This window comes from Pteropus alecto, unplaced genomic scaffold (assembly GCF_000325575.1).
Source record: "Pteropus alecto unplaced genomic scaffold, ASM32557v1 scaffold94, whole genome shotgun sequence".
NCBI classification, from domain to species: Eukaryota; Metazoa; Chordata; class Mammalia; order Chiroptera; family Pteropodidae; genus Pteropus; species Pteropus alecto.
In genome coordinates, this window is record NW_006437736.1 from 3,087,414 (window position 1) to 3,107,405 (window position 19,992).

Consider the following 19,992-nt stretch of genomic DNA (forward strand, 5'->3'; position numbering starts at 1 on the left):
TTTGTCACTGCTGGCCCGTCTCCTGTAATGCCGTTCTACCTTGCCTTCTGGGACCCCGCTGCCACCCACATTTCCTCCCTTCTCTCCAACCAGACTTTCTTTGCCTCCTTGGTATCCCTCCGTTCCGCCCTCTGTCCATGTGCCCCGGGGTTCTGTCCTCTCTCCTTCTCCCTGTACATAGATTCCTCAAGATGGTACTGGCTAATTTGGTGGCCACTAGCCCTGAGTGCCTACTGAGGGCCTGACATGTGGCTCAGTTGAGACGGGATGTGAGTATAAACTACACATCCAATTTCAAAGACTTAGAGTCCAAAGAAAGAGAACATGCCATATCTCAGTCATAATCTGTGCAAAGATTACACATGGAAATCATTTTTAAAATGTATGTATGGGGTTAAATAAAATAAGTTCCTAAAATTCATTTCACCTGTTTCTTTTTCCTTTTTTAATGTGGCTCCTAGAAAATGTAGAATGACACATGTGGCTCTAGGGACAGCGAGGCCTTAGACAATCGCATCCACCCCTGTGGTGTCACTGGTATCACAGTGACATTTAAAGCAATTCAGCATAGGGATAAGGAGAGTGGTCCAGGCGCACCACTGTTTGGGTCTGAGTCACAGCTCAGCCACTCGCTAGCTGTGTAACCTCCAGCAAGTTACACAGAACGATGCCTGGCAATTGGAAGGCACTTGCCTCAGTCGTTCTTATAGAGAGGGAACCGTACACAGTAGTTACAGCTGGGACCTCTGAAATCAGACCAATGGATAGGCATCCTCCTCCTTTGCTCACCAACCTTGCAGTTATTCTGCCCTCCCTGGGCCTCGTTTCCCTCATCAGTGACACGGCAGGAGCCCCAGCGTCAAGGACTCTCAGCAATGGCCGCCATGTGCTAAGCACTCAGCAAACCGTTCTATTGTTTGGCTTCCCCTCAGCCTCTCACATTCCCCACGAGCATTTCTTGCATTTTCCTGCCTTTTCCTTCCCACTGCCTCAGGGCAGCTCTGCATCACTTCCTGTCTAAGCAGCAGCAATCACAGCCCAAATGATCCCCAGCCCCCTGACTGGCCCCTCCCATTCATTTTCCACTCTGGCTGCTGAGGTGCAGGTCCTAAAGCTCAGAACCGGCCACATCACCCCCCTGCTCTGGGGGGAAAGCCTGCAGGACCCACCAGGATCCACCAAATCCTGCAGGAGCCTCTCTCTCAGCACAGGCCTCCTCACACCCAGCGCTCTGCCAACACCCGACCTCTCTCCAATCCCCAAACACGCCAGGCTGCTCCATGCTTCTCTCCCTTGCCCTCCTCCCTCCTTTACCTTCCATGAGTGTCCACATTCGTGTCAGCCCCATCAACACCAGACTCAGCTCAAGTTCAAGAGTTTCCTGAACTCCCTGACCCCTTCAGTAGAAGTGATCCCTACCCCTGACTTTGGGTCCACACTGTGCCTAGGCAGAAATCTGCCGCCCCAGCTGCAACCCACCAGTGCATTCTCAGTAGACGTGCCTGCTTCCCTGACAGACCATGGCGTCTTAGGAATAATGATGGTGATGATGGATTTATTGAGAGCCTGCTATATGCCAGCACTACCCGAGGACGGGACATGGGTTAACTTCCTTCCTGTCTTACTATAGTGCCCCTGAGTTGGAACTAAGTTGAGGCAGCTGGTAGATAAAGAGATAGAGTCAAACCTCGCTGGCGTTTGGTGAGCCCGAGTTCAAAGCCAGGCGGTCTGCCTTCAGAGACCACACTTGTAACCTTGACTTACTTCTGAGGCAGCTGGTAGATAAAGAGGCGTTTGGTGAGCCCGAGTTCAAAGCCTTCAGAGACCACACTTGTAACCTTGACTTACTTTTTTTTAATGGAAACATAATTAACATATGACAATGTGTAAGTTTAAGGTGCACAACATGTTCATTTGATACATTTATATATTGCGATATGATCACACTGTAGCGTAGCTAAAACCTCCGTCACATCAAACAACTGTCATTTCTTTTTTGTGATGAGAATGTTCAAGAGCTACTCTCTTAGCGACTTTGAAGCATACAGTATTGTTGACTAGAATCGCTATACTGTGGTTAGATCTACAGGACTCACATAATTTCTAGTTGCATATTTGTAATCTTTAACATCTCCCCCATTCCCCTACCCCCCAGTCCCTGGCAACCACCATTCTACTCTGTCTCTACGAATTCAGCTTTTTTAGATTCCACATGTGAGATCATACAGTATTTGTCTTTCTCTGTTTGACTTATTTCACTTAGCATAATGCCCTCGAGGTTCATCCATGTTGTCACAAATGGCAGGATGTCCTTCTCTCTTATGGCCGAATAATATGTAGATATGCCTCATCTTCTTTAACCCTTCCTCCATTGATGGGCACAGGTTGTTTCCATATCTCGGCTATTGTGAATCATGCCGCCCTCGATTTACTTCTGTAACCTAAGACAGCATGGTTAATTTTGGAAGTCAGGAGTTCAGAGAGAGTTCAAGACGTTAGTTGCCCAAGGTCACCCAGTGAGGTCCCTTCCCAGCCGGAAGTGGAGTCTGGGCGTCCTGGCTCTCAGTGTTCTTTTTCTCATTTTGGGTTGGTCATGTGTGCTTGCCGAAAGGCCAGGCTGATGCCCCCTCTCCCCACCCCGCACCCCCAAACAATGGGAAGTAAGAACCTTGGGCAGCTTGCCTGCAGACATGTCCCGAAGCAATGAAATGTCCAAAGCCGAGGTCGAAATAATAAGCCGGGCTGAGAGAGCATCTGCTTTGTTTGCTTGGTTTAGTGTGTTTTCATTACAAATGATCTGGATCCGATCCCGCCTCTGAGGCACCAGGGCTTTCTTTATTCTCCTGTTGGGCAGAAAGGAGAGTAGGGTGGGGCAGCTTAGCTGAGAAGTGCTGACGGGGGAGGCCGAGCAGGTCAAGTCCAGGGTTGGGGCCCTCTCCGTGAAAGCCCAGACAGGGGGGAGTGCCAGGCAGAGACCCAGGGGAGGTGGCTCTCTGTCAGGGCCTGTCACTCAGGAGGGTGATCATTTCACGGTGAATAATGTCCCTCCGAGCCAACCGAGATGACCCCAAAGGGGAGACTTACTCGAGATTGATCTGGGCAAGGAAAAAGCAAACCTTAATGAGCTCTGCAAGGAGCCTGCTGACATCTCTTCATCCCATAAAGCTGGGGAGTCATTCAAGAAAGGTGGGAAAGGGCCGGAGGGAGCTTCCACTTGGGCCAGGAGGCGTTTCGGCAACTTCCGTAATGGGAATGGCGCTCTGTGTTATTCATTGTGCAAGGCCTGTAACAGGAACTGCTGTCTAAATGCCTTTCGGAATTAAGTGTTAGGGGGTAGAAACGTTTCTTTGACAGAACTGGGACACGTCCCTTTGTCAGACAAGAGGACCACTGGGTCTTGGATTGGAAGAAGCATTAAAGGTCACCCACCCGCCTCATGCTGGACTTTGCTCCTATGATGTGCCTTTCCAACCAGTCAGCCATGTTGCAGGCTCACGCTGGGGTGTAGTAAGAGTAAGGAATTCGAAAAATCAAATGTATCGCCTTAGTACAAATAAAGATCTTAAAGAACGTGGCTTCAATGTGCAGGCAAATGGACTGCTTGGTGCTGAACCCCAGAGTGAGACAGACTTTGCCATCAAACTCAGGCAGCTTCGGGTTGCCTCAGGCTTCCCCCACCCTGCCCCTGGGGTCTGACCTGAAAATTTACAGTCTGGAAAAGCAGAACAGATTACATGCTGCTTGTGGGAAAGACAGCTCCCAAAGAGGAACAGGAAGAGAATGGGCTGGCCTACTACACTTCCAGACTCTCCAATCCAAAAACGTCACTTCCTCTGAGGAAGAATGAGTGACAGGCCAGGGATGTCGCTCCCTCCGCGGAGAAGAAAATTGCGAAAGTCTGGAAATCAGGGATTTCCCCTAATAGCTTTCTCCCAACCTAAAGGTAGGTATTCCACTGCTGAAGAAGAGAACTCAGGGCCCCAAAGGCCCTCAGAGTGAAAAATTCTGCCTCAGACAAGAGCCTCAGCAAAAATACCTCCCTGCAGACATACCCACGGGCCAGCAAAGCAGGTTTGGGCAGCCAGTAGCCAGTAAATGCATTGACCCGGTATCAGGATGATTTTGGCTGCAAGTAATGGAAAATTCCACCTCAAACTGGTTTAAACACTCTGAAGCCTTGGGGATTAGCATCTCAGTGAAGTCACCAAGGTCCTAGACTTGTCCTGTCTCTGCCGGCTGACCTCCGGCTCAGCTTCATTCTTAGGCAGCTTCCTCTGTCCCATGCTGGCTGCCGGTGGCCTTCTGGGTAATATGCCTCGTGCTTCCTTCTTTACATCCATTGTGGAGTATGTTGATCCTTTCTTTCTGACTGGACCAGCTCATTAACATGTCCATCCCCGGGCCATTGGGAGAGGAGTGTTGTGTTCTAATTGGCTTATGATCATCGGGGTCCACCTCTCGTGTTGGGGGTAACATCTGTTCCCCTGTAGCCCGTGGCTTGGTGGAGGTAGGTAGATACCTAAACAAAGCTGGGGTTCTATTAGGATGGAGGAAGGGGGGATGGATGTTGCAGAGACTCTGCGGTGCATAGACTTGCTGTAGAATGTTTATTGGGGTCTACACATGGGGACACTACCTTGGGTAGCGAGGAGAACAGGATTAGGCAGAGAGAGAAGTTGAACCACAACGCAGTTACAATGGGGGCCTCTGTTGATCCTGCAGGGAGCTCTAGAGCCGAGATGGCCCTTCCGAATTGTCCCAAATCATGGCAAGGGGGCCAGGCCGTTGAACTCCTGCACCAATTCGTCACTGCATGTGGGCTGCTCGAAGAATGTGGCATCAACTTCGGCAAGGCAGCTTCCCTTAGCTGAAGGCAGTTCCTGGAGGAGAACTCAGCTATGAGCCGTCAGCAGCCACAACACCAGACAGTGAGGGAGTGAACGTCTCTGTCCTTAAGGGGGGATCCGGGTGGCACACTACAGCATCCACTGAGAAGACAGCAGCTGTCTTTGAAGATCTGTCTTGTTCTCGCCTGTCTCTGCCGGGAACCCAAGACCGAGTCCAGGGAGACATGACGCCATCCTGTGTCACACTGCTCCGAGTACCCAGGGCTTCCCCTCAGGGACCCCGTGAGGGAAGTGAACGTGACGGCGCTTTATAAACCTCACCAGCACAAGGAATTCTGCCACAGCCTCTAAGCTCCCAGGACACTTTTGCTACAAGTCTTATCTTATTCGATGCCAGTTAGTTGGTCTTGGTCTGCCCATTTCCTCAACCATATTCGCCTCTGTGCCTAACATGGCGCCCAGCATGGAGGAGGGATGAGCTGGGCATTGGAGAAGGTGTGAATCTGCGTTGGGTGAAGTCAGGCAAGAAGGCAAGAAGGGAGGGGAGAGGGAGAGAGAACGGGAAGGAAGGGCCCACGTTCACTTAGGGATGGGGAGAGGGCCGATGCTCAGTCGTGTGGCCCCTGCTCCAGACTTGTTCTCCTGGACGGAAAAAGTCCACTGTTCCGGGGACCCCAAGCCCTCCTTGGCTTTCCAAGCAAATGTGTCAGCCTCACGTGGTTCTCTTCCTCCCTCCCTGGCTGCGGCCCCCGTGCTGCTTCCCTCTGACCTCCCCGGGCTCCGTCCTCTGACCCCTTCCCCATCTTATCTCCCTCCACAGGCAATTTCATTCAGTTCCCTGGCTTTCGGCATCATCTATCATTTAAATCCTCTCTCTTCTGAACTCGTATGACCAAATGTCCACCAGGATCTCTGATAGCAGATACAATTGAGCACTTGGTTTTTTCCCCCAAACCTGCTCTCCCCACAGCCTTTCCCATTTGGGGAGGTGACAGAGGGGACGGGGAGAGGACCCATTCTTCCAATTGCTTTACCCAAACCCTTGAAGTTATTCTTTACTCCTGCATTTTTCTCACACCCACATCCTGCCCGTCGGCAAATCTTTTCAGCTCTACCTTCCAAATATTTCTGGAATCTACCGCCCTGGTTCACGCCGGTGGTACCTCTTACCTGTTATTAAACTCACCTTCCACTGGGTCTCCCTGCGTTTTTAGCTTTTGCTTCCCTCTTCTCGCTGCAAAGTGATCCTTGTAAACCATGAGCCAGATCATGTCGTTCCCCTGCCCCAGACCCTCCCGAGCTCCCCACATCATTTGTGGCACTGGCTTTGAGACCCTCCGTGACTTGTCGGTCCACTGCTCTGACCTGCACCCACCACGCTGGCCACGATCCACTCCGCTGCATCCACACCGGCCTCCTTGCCACTTGTCAAGTGCACCCTGCCATCTCAGGTCACCCTCAGGCCTGGGCACTTGCTCTTCTCTGCCTAGGGAAGGCCTGTGGCTTTCAAGTCCCTGCTCAATGCCTTCTTCCTAGGGAGGACTCCTACAAACTCTATATGAAATAATGCCCCCACCCTAACCCCAGTAAGCCCCAGCCGCCTTAGCCTAATTTGGTTTCCCCATGACACTCATCTTCACCTAATATGTCATTGCACTCACTTGTTAACTAACGTCTCACCCAATTCTATCACTGTGTCCATGGTTCCTACAACAGTGCCTGGCTTATAGTAGGGGCTCAATAAATATTTATCGAATGAATGATTGGGCTTTGGAGTGAGACAGACCTTGGTTATAATCTCAGCACTTCCATATGCCAGCTCTGAGTCCCATAGCCAATTTTATAACCTTGCTGGGTCACAGTTTTTTCATTTGTGAAATGGGGAAATACTAGTGCTTACGACCTAGGATCGTTATGAAGATTAAGTGAATTAATATATAGCTGTTAGAATAGCACCTCGCACATAAAAAGCACTCATTAAAGGTAGCTGTCATTGTCCATCATTGTCGTTATGACAATCATCATTATTATTTATTCACAGGATGAGTCACATAGTCTGAGCCCAATGCACCACCCCAGGCCCCTAGCCTCTTCTTTCCAGCCCAGGGTGGAGCAGGTGATCCGGGTGGTGGCAGCCTGCCCCGTGAGTCAGTCCTGAGCCTCAGCCATGCCAGGGACCCCTGGCACCGGCTGCCTTGGCCAAGGGGCCCTGGGAGTGACTCATCAGGGCCACGGTTTCACCTGGGGGATACCTTGGCCGTGGAGTTTGGCTAGTAGAGCTTGCCCTCCCTGGGTCCTTCCAGGAAGAGCCTGATTGTGCTCTCAGGAACTGCACTTTGCCAGCAAAGTCAAGTCCATTTGTCAACGAGAGCTCGCGAAAGAGCCAAAGAGAAATGAGGGAAGGAAAAAGGCGGGAAAGAGGAAAGATAGGAAAAGAGAAAAGTGGCCTCGATCCTTTGCTTTCAAAGCAGGGCCCTGTCATGAACAGATCATGGGGTTCAACCCACCAGGCCTGGACACTAGTACGCATCTCTCTACTTACGAGCTGGGCGACCTCGGACAAGTCCCTTATTTCTCTGAGCCTCGGCTGTGAAAGGGAGAGGTCAGCGTCTGCCTTTCAAGGTTGTTGGGAGGATTAACTGAGTGGACCTACGCTGTTTTCAAGTCTCACATCCTTCACGAAGTCTCAGATCTGCCCTGTAAAGTCTCTGAGTTCCAGTAACTTTTGTAAAAGGAAAGGAGGAATTCCTTCCCCATTTTCCCCCCAACTCCCCAGTCCCCCACCTCCCGAGGAAGGGAACGGGCCAATCTAATTCATCCTTTCTTCCTTCATTCGTTCAACAGCTCTTTGTTGAGTACCTACTGTGTGCTACGTGCTATGCTAGGCACAGGGTATAGAAATCATGAGAGAGGCAGACAGTGCATAAGTGAGCAAGTAAATACACAATAACAAACTGTACTCAGTAGTAGACAGAACGGGTTGTTAAAAGAGAAGAAAAAAAAAACATGGTGAAACTATCCGAGAAAACCTCTGAGGTGGTGACATTTAAGCAAAGACACGAAGAATGAGAACGAGCTCCCATGTGAGGACCAAAAGGGAAGAACCTTCCAGAAAGAACAGCTTATACAAAAGGCCAAAGGCAGGAAGGAGCTGGGGCCGTTTAGGAAGTGCCAGGAGACCCGGATGTGGAGCGTCCCAGGCCAGTAGAGAGTGGCGTGAGAAGAGGAACCAGCCAGGCGACCCCGAGCTCACCTCCTGAATTTCCCTCCACTTGAGGATCACAGCCTTGCACTGTCTACTTCCACTGCCTCAAAATAGTCACCTCGTAAATTTTGTCCAGTTTTGTCCAGTTTTATAGTTGTTTACAGAGACAGGGCTTATGCGGGGACACCAGGGCTGGAAGCCCTGAGGGTTGTTGAAATGAGATCATATATGCAAACTGTGTGATACACTTCCTGGCACGTAGTTAGGGCTCATTAAAAAAAAAAAAAAAATTGGTAAGCTATCTTGAAAGAATGAGGGTGAAAATATTGAGAAGTGTTATTTTGGAATTTAAAAGAGGAGAGAGACTTTGGACTTAAAGTCATCCTCTTCTCCATAATCATTACAAAAAGAATGGGGTGGATCCGTCACCTCATCTGGAGAACTGTTCCTGCCCCACACACTGCAGGGCGATGGGGGGCCCTCGGCTGCACGCCCACAGCATCCTGCGCTAGCCTCTCAGTTAGCATCGTCACGCTCTCCTGAGTTGTCTCTCTGTGGACTGTGAGCTCCTCCATGACAGGGACTGTGCCTTCCTCATCTGTTTAATCCAAAACTTGAACAACATTTTATTTTTTCTTATTTTAGTTTATTTTATTTCAGATACACTTAAGAACTATTCTAAGTAGTGAGCTGACTCTCGCTAACTCACCTTTGTCCTAAGAACATGATCCTGGTGAATCAATCTCGAATAGAGTTTATATATTAATATCATTGTTATTTTCCTAAAGTATGGACTGGTTTCACATACAGACTGGCTTTTGGATTCTCTGCCTCCATGTGTTTCTCAGGCCTACTTTTTCAATGAGGATGGGGCAGGCTTTCCTCCAGGGACATTGCCCAGAGATTTCATTATTTACTGCTAAAGGAGAATGCCAAAAGTAATGATGTTAGGACGCTGGTTCCCAAACCCTGCATCCAGATGCCCTGAGGCAACACAGTATATTTTAAATTTTCAAGGGAAACAGCAATTCTCAACACCTGTCAGACACCATGCAAATCACTAGCCAAGGTGGTTCGCAGTTTCGACATTAGATAACAACATTTTTCCTTTCAATGGTGCCGTATCTTTGCAAAGCTGGGTTTTTGGTAGTGGTTGTGCTAAAAAGCAAGTACCATGGAAAAATCATTTTCCAATCTGAGCCTAAGGTTTGAGAATTTGTGCAGTGCCCAACAAGCACACACATCCCCCTAGTAATAAATTGACGTTTCTTAAAATGAAATAAAAATATTTGTGTATTTTTTCAGTTACCGGGGTGTTAGAACATAAATGCTTTTTAAGCTTTTTTAGCTCAAACTACTTAGTAAATGAAAGTGCTTGGTATTTCTTTTGACCTAGGAATGCCATGAAATAATTCCTGAGATGGGGGCCGTGAACCCAGAGAGTCTGAGAACTTCTACATTAGGTTATTTGCAACATCCATGTACTTGTTTGACGTTCTAGACGCTGAGCTCAAGACTTGATTCTGAACTCAATGGCCCTGAGAGTCTAGGAGCTGCCAGAGTGGTAAAAATTTACTGGGAGGTAAAACAGAGATGTAGCCTGTGCCTCTTCAACCCATCTAACTAGTTTCTTAATGAGCAGACACCACTTTGGAATAAGCTGGATGCACATCTTGCTGTTATAAAAACAGAAAAACAAGCATCCATTTGTGTGCCAAGGTTATGGTTTTATTATCTCGAACTAGGAGTGACCTGAGTATCCAGCTGGCCTGCCAGCTACTTCTTGCCAGAAAGAGAGACCACAGAGCAAGTGTCCTAAAGCTATGATTATTATTTTTGGGAGATATCCTCCCAGCTTTTCGCTTACTCATAAATAACCTGGTTCAATAAATTGCCTCATGTAGTTATCTTTGTTTGAAAAAAAAACAACTTTGTCTGGGCCATCCCACCAGGAAGGAGCATGCTCCAAACTGGGCCTTCAATGGGAACTTGATGAAGATGGATATGGCTGGGGTGAACCACTGGTCACACTCGCCTGAAATGTTTTCTAGGCTATTGAAATAAGGGAGTGGACTTCATTCAGTCGCCCATGTGCCTCTGTATCGGGATTAATTCCAGACCATTTTCTGGGAAGGATCTTGGCCCCATTTCCTGTGTCCACCTCTAGAGGAAGTAGGACAGCCTCTCTTGGAGCATGAATTCCTGTTAGCTCTCAACTCCCATAAGATGTTAAAGCTCAGTTTTCCGTTAATGTTCGTGAGTTTCTTTTCAACAGGCAGCATCAGCCCCAGGGCCATTGCACCTCCTTTTCCCTCTGCCTAGACTCTCTTCACCAAGCTATTGCCATGATTGGCCCCTTTCAACAAATATTTATTGAGTATTGCACGTGTGCCAACCACTATGCTGGGTGTTAATGGTTACCATTTATCAAATGCTTGCGATGAGTCAATCATTCTCCTAAACCATTAACGTGGAGTATCTCATTTAAGGCTCAGTGACAATCCAATGTTCAACAATAATCCAGCAAGTTATCCGCATTTTGCTGAGAAGGAAAGCGAGACACAGAGAGGCTAAGTAACTTCCCCAAGGTCACACAGCTAATAAATGATGGAGCTGGGATCGGAGCTCACATTCTTAACCACTCTTATATAGTCTCTCTAGCAGACACAGGAGGTCTTGGCCTCATTGGCTTACATTCGCAGATAAGTAATTTCAGATGGTCAAAGGTGGTAAGAAAAAAAGTAATAATAATAAACAAGGGTAATTCAGTAAAGACTTCCCAGCACCAGCAGGGAAGAGTAGCTACTTTATATCAGTTAGAAAAGCCTCCACTGAGGGGTCATCTGGGTTGAGACCTGAAGAAACCAACCGTGGGAAGGTATTCAAGAAAATCGTTCCAAGCGGAAGGAAGAGTGAGTACAAAGGCACCGAGGCAGGGCCAGGTTTGGCTGAGCATAAGAGAGAGATGATGGACCAGGAACCAGCTGATATACGGTTGCGCTTTTCAATCTGGGTTGCACACCACTGCCGGGGGATCTTCCAAAAATACTGGTCCCTTGGCCCACGCCCAGAGATTCTGAGGAAATCGGTCTGAGATTTGGCTTAGGCAAAAGGAATTTTAAAAGGAGATGGTTGCAGTGGTCCAATGAGGGATGATGGTGACCTGGAGCAGGGTCGTAGCATCTCTCCTTCAGCCGCTGCTCCCTCCACACAGGATTTTAAATGGCTCCGGGCTGGCCCCTCCCCCTCACAGCCCGTCTGTGGTCCACAGGAGCACTCACCTTCTTAGCCCGGATAACCCAAAGGCTGGGATGCTCAGCTGCAAGTGGACTGGGAGGGATTTGGCACCAGTGCACCAGCCCCACCTCACTGCTCAAACATCTGTCAGTCTTGTTGAGGGTCCCACTGAAGCTCTTACCAGACACATCAAGAGGAGTAATAGGTTGCCACAACTTTTTCCAAAGAAAACATCATCTCAAAGTCTTTAATCTCTGGCAACCCAACCTTGTTATATCAAAGTGAGCAAATCCACGAATTCTTGGCCATTGTGGTCCCTGTCACAGCTCATTTCGGGAGGTGGCATCTTTGTCTTCTTGCATTCATCAAGGTCGTCCAGAGGAAGAGAAACAATACAAAATGTATAAATAGAGAGAAAGAGATTTGTTTTAAGGAATCGGCTCACAAGATTATGAGTGGTCGGCGAGTCTAAAATCCGCAGAGTAGGCTGGCAGGCTGAAGACTCAGGCAGGAGCCAAGGATGCAGGTCAAGTCTAAAAGCTGTTTCCCGCAGAATTCCCTCCTGTTCAGGAGAGGTCAGCCTTTTGTTCTATTCAATCCTTCAACTGATTGGATGAGGCCCTCAGATTATGGAGGGGAACCTGCTTTACTTTCGAAGTCCATCAATTTAACATCCAGAAAAATGTTTAACCAAATATCTGAGCATCGTGGCTGAGCCAGGTTGACACATAAAATTAAATATCTCAGACAGGAGGCTACCCATCTTACATCTTCTTACATTATTATATTCATAGAATATTTCCAGAAGAGTACAAAAAAATCTTTTCACCAAGGGACTTTGGCTTTAGTGTAAGAGAGATAACTATTTTTTCTCAAACTTCTTTTTTTATATCTTTGACCTTTTTGTCATATATATATATGTTTTTCAAATAAAAAAATATTCTATAAAAAAAATGGATCAAAGCGATCATTGGATTGCGTTTTATTGGCCATCCACAAACTGCTTTCTTCCAATCATGCTTTAGGACGATGGAATGAGGACACAAGCCTACACGAAGGGACATTACAAGGAACCTCCACTCATCAGAGAGCGCCGTTGACATTTGCTACACACCTCAGTGTCCTCCAGAGAACATAATACTGATGTTAATGCCAAGAATGGCTGTAGTTCTCTTAGGTAGTACTTGGCGGCTTTTCCTCTTAGGAAGACTGAATGGTGTTACTAGCCAGTCTCCTTTCCTGTAACGGACACATAAAAGCGATCACATGCCTAGCCAGACGTAACCATGTTCACTTTTAACCTCTAAACACAATTTTGTGTTCTCGCCTTTATTTGTCTTTCTAGTCCTGTTTTTTTTTTACCTTTTATTATGGTAAAAATTTTCAAATATATACAATAGAAGAAAAAATTGTAAACTATATCCTTATGTACCAGTCACCCAACTTTATCCATTATTCAGTGTTGGTCCATTTTGTATTACAGACCCTTCACACTTTCTTTCAAACACCACGAGATATTTCTTCATTTTTTTAAAGATGAAATCTAATTTTCATACTATAAAATTTGCTTTTGTCAAGTGTACAATTTAGTGGTTTTTTAGTATATTCACAAGATGGAACCATCGGCACTCTATAATTCCAAGACATTATCATCAGCCTGTACCCATTAGCAGTCACTCCCATGCTCCCTTTTCCTGAAAATTCACAACAGAAATGTAGTTTGGCTGCTTTACCAAAGACCAAAATAACGATGGCTTAAACCAGATTAAGGTTTACTTGTCTCTCATGGAAGAGTCTGAGCATGCACAGTCAAGGGCGGATTGGGGACTGCATTGGAAGTCCAGGTTCTTTCCACCTTGTTACTCAGCCATGCTCACCATTTGGCTTCCGTCCTGTGGTCCAAGATGGCTGCTCCAGCTCCCACCATCAGGTCCACATCCCAGCCAGGTAGAAGAAGGGAAAGGAAAAGGGAAGAGTCCCTTTGTTCTAAAGGTGCCACCCAGAGGTTGCTCTCATCATGTCTACTCGCATTTTCATTGAGCAGACTTGGATACTTGGCTGCATCTACCTGTGAGGGAGACTAAAACAAAGTAATCTTTGGCTGAGAGACCAGATGCCCAGATAAGACTTAGGGGACCTGTTACTGAAGGAGGAGGGGACAGTGAGTAGTCAGGCTTAGAAGACCTAGAACAACAGGTAGGTTCAGCCATGAATGGGAAGAGCCACACTGAAGAAGTAGGAAAGCCGATGAGCCTGGAAAGGAATGGAAAATAGGGAACTCTTGCCTGGTCACCTTTATTTTCTCTGCGAAGCGAGACTCAAAGTCATCTGAGAGGCTGACTGTCAGTGTGCCGAGAAGAGAGGTTTGCAAAGCTCTGTCCCCGGCATTGTTTACAATCCATCAGGATGGAACAGCAGCCACACACTTGCAGATACCCTGAGAGGGTTCAAAGAACAGCTGTGCTTTTGGAGTCTTTTGAGTGTCATTCCCAGCTCTGTGCTTAGATGCTATATGGCTTTGCACAAGACAAGAAACCTGTTTCTCAATGGCCATAATAATGCCCACCCTGCCTTCCTCACAGTCCTGTTTTGGGTCCCACAGGAGAGCTGTGAAGGTGCTTTGTAAGTATGGAAAGTGAGACAGATGTGGATGGACATCATCATGAAGGGACAGAGTTGTCAGGGCAACTCCGAGTCTCGAGGAGAGGCAGGAATGGACCAGAAGGAGAGGTCGTGGGGACAGGACAGCCTCCCACACAGGCTGCCATCTCCCGCCTGGCCCCTCCAGGAGATCTGGGCTCTGCCCGCCTCTGGCCAGCATCAGAACCCTTCTGCTGCCTGAGTGATGGTGACAGAGGAGGGGACAGCCCACCAAGCAGCCCACAGATGCTGGGAGTCAGCCTCCGTTATGTCTTGAGATCGCTATCACAGAACCTTGGCCTCATCCCCTGCCCTTGGCCTTGGAAGCTCTCCTGGGACCTCTCCCTGACCCCAGGGCACTTCCCTGTCTTCTTGGCCCAGCCCAGTAAACAGTGTGAATTTCTCCACCAAGCCTTTGGCCTAGCAGAGCTTGCCATGTCCAGTGTGTGCACGCGCGCGCGCAAAAGCACACACACTCACTGTCTTCATACACGAGCACCACATATGACACACCACAGATACAACACGCAATGAGTATCAAACACGTACAAACATACCACGTACATATACCAAACTACACACACATGTTTCACACACTTCACACAAACGCAACCACATGCACATGCCCTACACATACACGCCATACACACGTACACACTCCCTTCTTTCTAACTGGTCTCTCTCTATCCCATATCCATTCAGCTCTCTCTACAGTTGCTCAGGTGATTTTTCTAAACACAGATAAGGCTACTTTTTAGTTTAAACTCCTTTCCCTCCTCCAGTGGCTTTCCAGAGACTTTGGGCTAAAATTCAAGCTACTGAGGCCATCTATAGTCTGTTCCCTGTGAGCCCTTTCAGCTGTCCCCCACCTTCCAGCCCCATTGGCCAATAATAACCAACGGCCCATCCCCCACCCCAGGCAGCCCCCAACCTCCGCTTTGCCCTTCTGCAGCCTTCTCCAGAGATCGCCCTGCTGCTCAGTCCTTCTGAAAAGCACACTCATTCTTCCAAACCCTGCTCAGAGCTCACCTCTTCTACCAAGATTCCCTGACTCCCCAAGTAGTAGCCCCCTTCCTCTTCTAGGGGTATGCAGTGGTGTTGCAGAAAAATCAGACCGGCGAGAAACCAAGTAGCACTGAGTGAGTTGGAGAACTCAAGTTTATTATGCCGGCAGTCCCAGAAGAGCTAGTGCTCTGAAGATCTGGGCCCTGAGCTCAGGGGCAACCTTGATTTTGTAGGGCTCATCTGTGCAGTTACAGTTGGCATGAGTCGATCGGTTAATTTTCCCTCAGGCGGTTACAGAGCATGAGATTCTCAGACAGGAATTTAGGCAAAGGGGATACATCTGTTATCCAGACAGAACAAGCATAAGGGAGGGTGAGTCTTCAGTTGATCTCGAGGTCACCCTGCCCTTCGGCCTATGCGGCAAGCATGTCTACAGAAGCAGAACAAGGAGCTGATTACCAGGTCAGCCATTTGAGTAGAAAATTCCTCTTCATTGGAGAGACTTGTTTCCTACATCTGTACCCCTTGCTCGCCGGTGACCTTCTCAAAGTCACTCCATATGGGGCACTGGGTCCTGGCATTGGGCAGGTGCTCGGTGAACGCTGGGCAGGTGGCACTCACCCTCTCATCCCCGCCCCCACAGATCAAAGTAGAAAACCAGCATGACTACCAGGACGTCACCAGCATGGTAGCGATGGCCAAAACCTACGCCACCACCGAGGCCTTCATCGACTCCAAGTACGACATCCGCATCCAGAAAATTGGATCCAACTACAAGGCTTACATGTGAGTCCCTGGGCAGCGGCTGGGACTGCGGGGAGGGGTGGGAAGAATGGAGATTAGAGATGTGTGTCCAGCCGTGTCTCCCCCACCCCAGGCAGAGACCCCCTCAGCACGTCACGCCCTTTCTGACTCCTTTACTGACCTTCTCTGGTCTGTACAGCTGAGGCTGATGTTCCATCACGGCTTATCCCAGGGCGGAAATCTGTCTACCTAAATGAGGACTATCTCCCCAGGGGAAGAAAGATGCCTTGTTGGGGTTTGGGGCTTGGTCAAAAAGCTGAAGGGATGAAGAAGTACAAATTGGTAGTCACAAAGCAGTCATGGGGATGTGGAGTCCAGCATAGGGACTATAGTCAACAATATCGTAATGGCCGTGCGTAGTGCCAGGTTGGACCTAGAGTAATCGGGGGATCACTTTGTAAATTATACAAACACCTGAAACTAATATAAAATTTAAAAACAAATTTAAAGAAAAAGAAAGACACCTGGCATGTCTGAGGGGAACTTCAAGTATATACAGGATGTATGTCATAGGAGACAAGACTGAAAGAAACTTGAGGACAAATGAAGGAGGACAAATGCCTAGTTGAAGGTTTTGAATTGTCTTCTGTTCTCTTCTGAGCAGAAAAGTCACATGATCTGACTTGTATTAATAAAAAGATGGCTCTGGGGCCATGGGCTGCAAAGGGGTTTCTCTGGAATCAATAAGACCAGTTAGGAGATTGTATCATATTTCTCTGGCTGCAACAGAAACCACATCTGACTAATGTGATGGAGCTTTTCAAAGAGAATGTATTAGAAAACTATGGTGTTTATCAGAAACTTAAATGAACAAACAAACAAAACCACTAAATTATCATTATCAGAAATATTAGGATCCAGGGCAGCCCCAGGGATCATAGCCAGAAGCAATGGACGATCTTCATGGCACTTCGATCGGGAAGTGAATCTGCCCCAATCACTTTCAGGACTTAACTCGAGTTTATGATTTCACGGAAATAGTGTGGATTAGTCCAACTTGGGTCACAGGCGTTTGGTTAGAAAAGGGCAGGAAACCAGTAAGCAGAGTCCCACCGAGATGGCATGCAGTATGGGCAGGGTCATTCCCCTGTGGAAACGGAGGTGCCATGATTAAGGGAAAAGGAATGAGCGACAGAAAATGCAGCACACATTCGCCCCAGGGTGGGGGTGGCTGGGGCACGGCAGAACTGATGCCGGAGCTGTGGCTCTCAGGACAAGTGGGCGTTCTTGGCTGGGTGAGAGGGCTGGGTCTTTAGAGAGGTTTTCTCTGCTCCGAGGCCTCTCTCTGTCACTTTGGAATGTTGTTGTTGGTTCCACTTGAACTGACAAGACCCCGGAGAGCCAACCAGGGCCTGTTTGCCAAGAATTTATGGAGCGCTGACTGTGCACATGGCTCCATATTGGAGGACCGCGACGCCTGGCTCTGGATGGTTGGAAGTTTCTATATGCTTCTGTGCAATGAAGCTTGTGCTGCAGGTCAGGGTCAGCAAACCACAGCCCACATGCCCAATCCAGCTGCCACTGTTTCTGTAAATAAAGTCTTAACCATCACAGCCATACATATCCATGTATGTAATATCTAGGGTTGCTTTTGCACTGCCTGGATTGCCTAGACCAGGGGTCGGCAAACTTATTCTGTAAAGGGCCAGATTGCGGGCCATACAGTCTCTGCTGTAACTACTCCATTCTGCCATTGCCTGGGTAGCTGGAGAACATGCAGGCAGTTGACCTCTAAGGAAATATGCCCTGGAAAGGGATAGAGCCAGTTCTCGAGGAATACTTCTGCCCTGTCCTGCCAATCGCTCTTCCACCCATTTACCAGGCCATACCTGTCACCACTCTCAGCGCCCCCGGGGTGATGAGATTGTCCCCTCTGCCCACTCTGCGTCAGGGGACATCCCAGTGTGGCAGTCCAGCACATTCCGAAGGCCTCCGCCGTCTCTCGTGATATCACTTCCCTCCCGTCCTCACTGTTAGACTTTCCACTTGACATTGACGACACCTTGTCCCAGTTTCTCTTCTTGAGGATTACCTCACTGCCGCCTTGTTGATGCTGAGCCTTTCTGCCCTGACAGCTCCAATCCGTCATTAGTTATGGCGTTTCCTGGACCTCGGCCTGGCCCAGATCCGAGGGAGGGGGTTCGTGTCAGGCCTCAGTGTAGAACGTCCTCTCCACCCCTGACCATTCAATCTCCTTTCTGGCCTCCTTCCTGCCCTGCACTCAGGCCTTTGTGCCTGTTGCTACAGGGGTGTCATTGTTTTCAGACCCTCTCAGCAGACAGATCTAGGAAAGCTGTGTGTGTATCTTAACCCGTGTATACACACATATCTGTAATTATTTCTATAACAATATCCGTCTATGTCTAAAGCTAAATGGAGACATCATATTGCTGTCTCAGACTTTGATATCGTGCCACATGATTCATCTATAACTTCCCACTCCAACAGGGGAAAACCTGGCTCTCACCATCCACCATCCTTTTACTGACTTGTTCATTCCCAGTACACGTGCTCAGTTGCAAAACCGTTAACCCATAGCCCTACGAGAAACGCTACCAGCTTGCGTAGTCATACAGTCTCCACTCATTTCCAAGGTTACTTAGGTCGGCTCCTTCACCCCAACCCCCTCCTTCTTCATTGAGAGAGGTCAGTGTCATACATTTGCAATATAGACAGAATCTTTTGTCACAGTCTACATTCCATCCTACATGGCAGCAGCTGGATCACATTTGAGCCAGCTCACTGTTTTCCCCAAGCCTGTGACGGGCTCTGCCATGGACAGTCATAGCTAAAAGCGTGGAGTTTCTCAGATATGGTTTGGTGGCTTCTGCCGCTAAGTGGGAATGATAACGATAATAATGTCCACGTCATTAAGTTTTGTGAGGCTGAAACAAGCCAGTGCTCGCAAAGCCCTTAGACCCATGTCTCACACATAGAAAGCACTCATTAAATATCAACTCTCACTCTCATTATCTTCCTGGAAGGAGAGCAATCTGGCTGTGTCCCTTCCACTCCTGGCATTTGAATGCCTTCTTTTCTTGTCTCCACTTACCAGAAAATAATAGCAGCACCCATTATACTATGAGATCTGTGGGAATATTTCCTTTAATCTACACACTACCGTTTAAGGATGGTACTTTCATTATTCCCACTTTACCAACGAGAAAATAAAGTCTCCAAGTTGTTGTCCATGGTTATACAGCTAGAAAATGCTAGGACCAAGATTCGAACCCACATCTGCCTGATTCAAGTCAGTTTTACCTTCTCTTACCACTGTATAGATCCCATTAAAGCAAACCCTACTCATCTCAATCGCTACCTTCTGGGTCAAATTAAGAGACTCTGGTTTCTTCTTCGTTTCCCCCAGCGCTCTTCACTCATTTTGCATATTGATAACCCTACCATGCCTATACTCTGGTTTTAGGCTAGTCTACCCTCCTGGATAGTCAGCAGCCTGAGTAAGGGGCATCTCTGCACACCCAGATTATTTCCCAGGACACAGGGTAGCCCAGTGAGTGTTTGCCAAATTGAATTGAGCTGAGTTGAGCTGAACCGAATGAAACTAAACTGACGTAAAGTTCATCAATGTCGCTGCACCCCTTAGTAATTATGACTGCTATCAGCCGCCATCTAGTCTCAGCATCTGCCATCCTCAGATACATTTTATTTTATTTTTTTTTGAAGGATATATTTTTGTAGCAATTCCTCTCCCCAGTTCACCCTTTAATCCAACCGCATGCCTTCTCTTGGCCATAAAACAAATCGCTTTACCTCTGCCACTTTGCTGAGCCTAAATTTGCCATCGGAGGTGAATTGTCTGGATTTTTCCCCCGCATACACACAGTCGCTTACCCACCTACTGCATGCTAGGTCCCACTAGACATCAGGGGATCATTCATACATGTCTCCTGCCCTCAGAGAAAACAGGACACTAAAGCAGTCATTACAGGTGAGATGAGCATCGCTAGGCATTGGTATAGGGTGTGATGTAGGGGGCCCCACTCTTACTGGGGAACGTGGGCTGCCAAGACGTCACGTTGCAGATGAAAGCTGAAGGATGAGTAAGACTTAGCGAGGCAAAGATTAAGACGAAGACTGGCTCAGGCAAAGGGAAGAAGATGTGTGGAGGCCTCGATGTAGGAAAGAGCCATGGGCATCAGAACACCTGCAGGGGGTCAGCTGATGCTGGAGCAGAAAAATCAAGGAAACTGAAGGCTTTCCTGCTCTTCACCATGGGAAAGGAATCACTCCTCC

At 48.1% G+C, this 19,992-nt stretch overlaps 1 protein-coding gene across 2 annotated transcripts in view; it reads left to right on the forward strand.

Annotated features, from left to right (window-relative positions):
* The window catches only part of SYN3 (synapsin III), a 420,224-nt gene that overhangs the window by 380,380 nt on the left and 19,852 nt on the right, over window positions 1-19,992 (forward strand). For both annotated transcript variants that reach the window (XM_006914505.3, XM_025048692.1), the window contains exon 8: window positions 15,578-15,720. In XM_006914505.3, coding sequence (XP_006914567.1) covers window positions 15,578-15,720 — 143 coding nt within the window. The remainder of the gene's footprint in view (window positions 1-15,577; window positions 15,721-19,992) is intronic.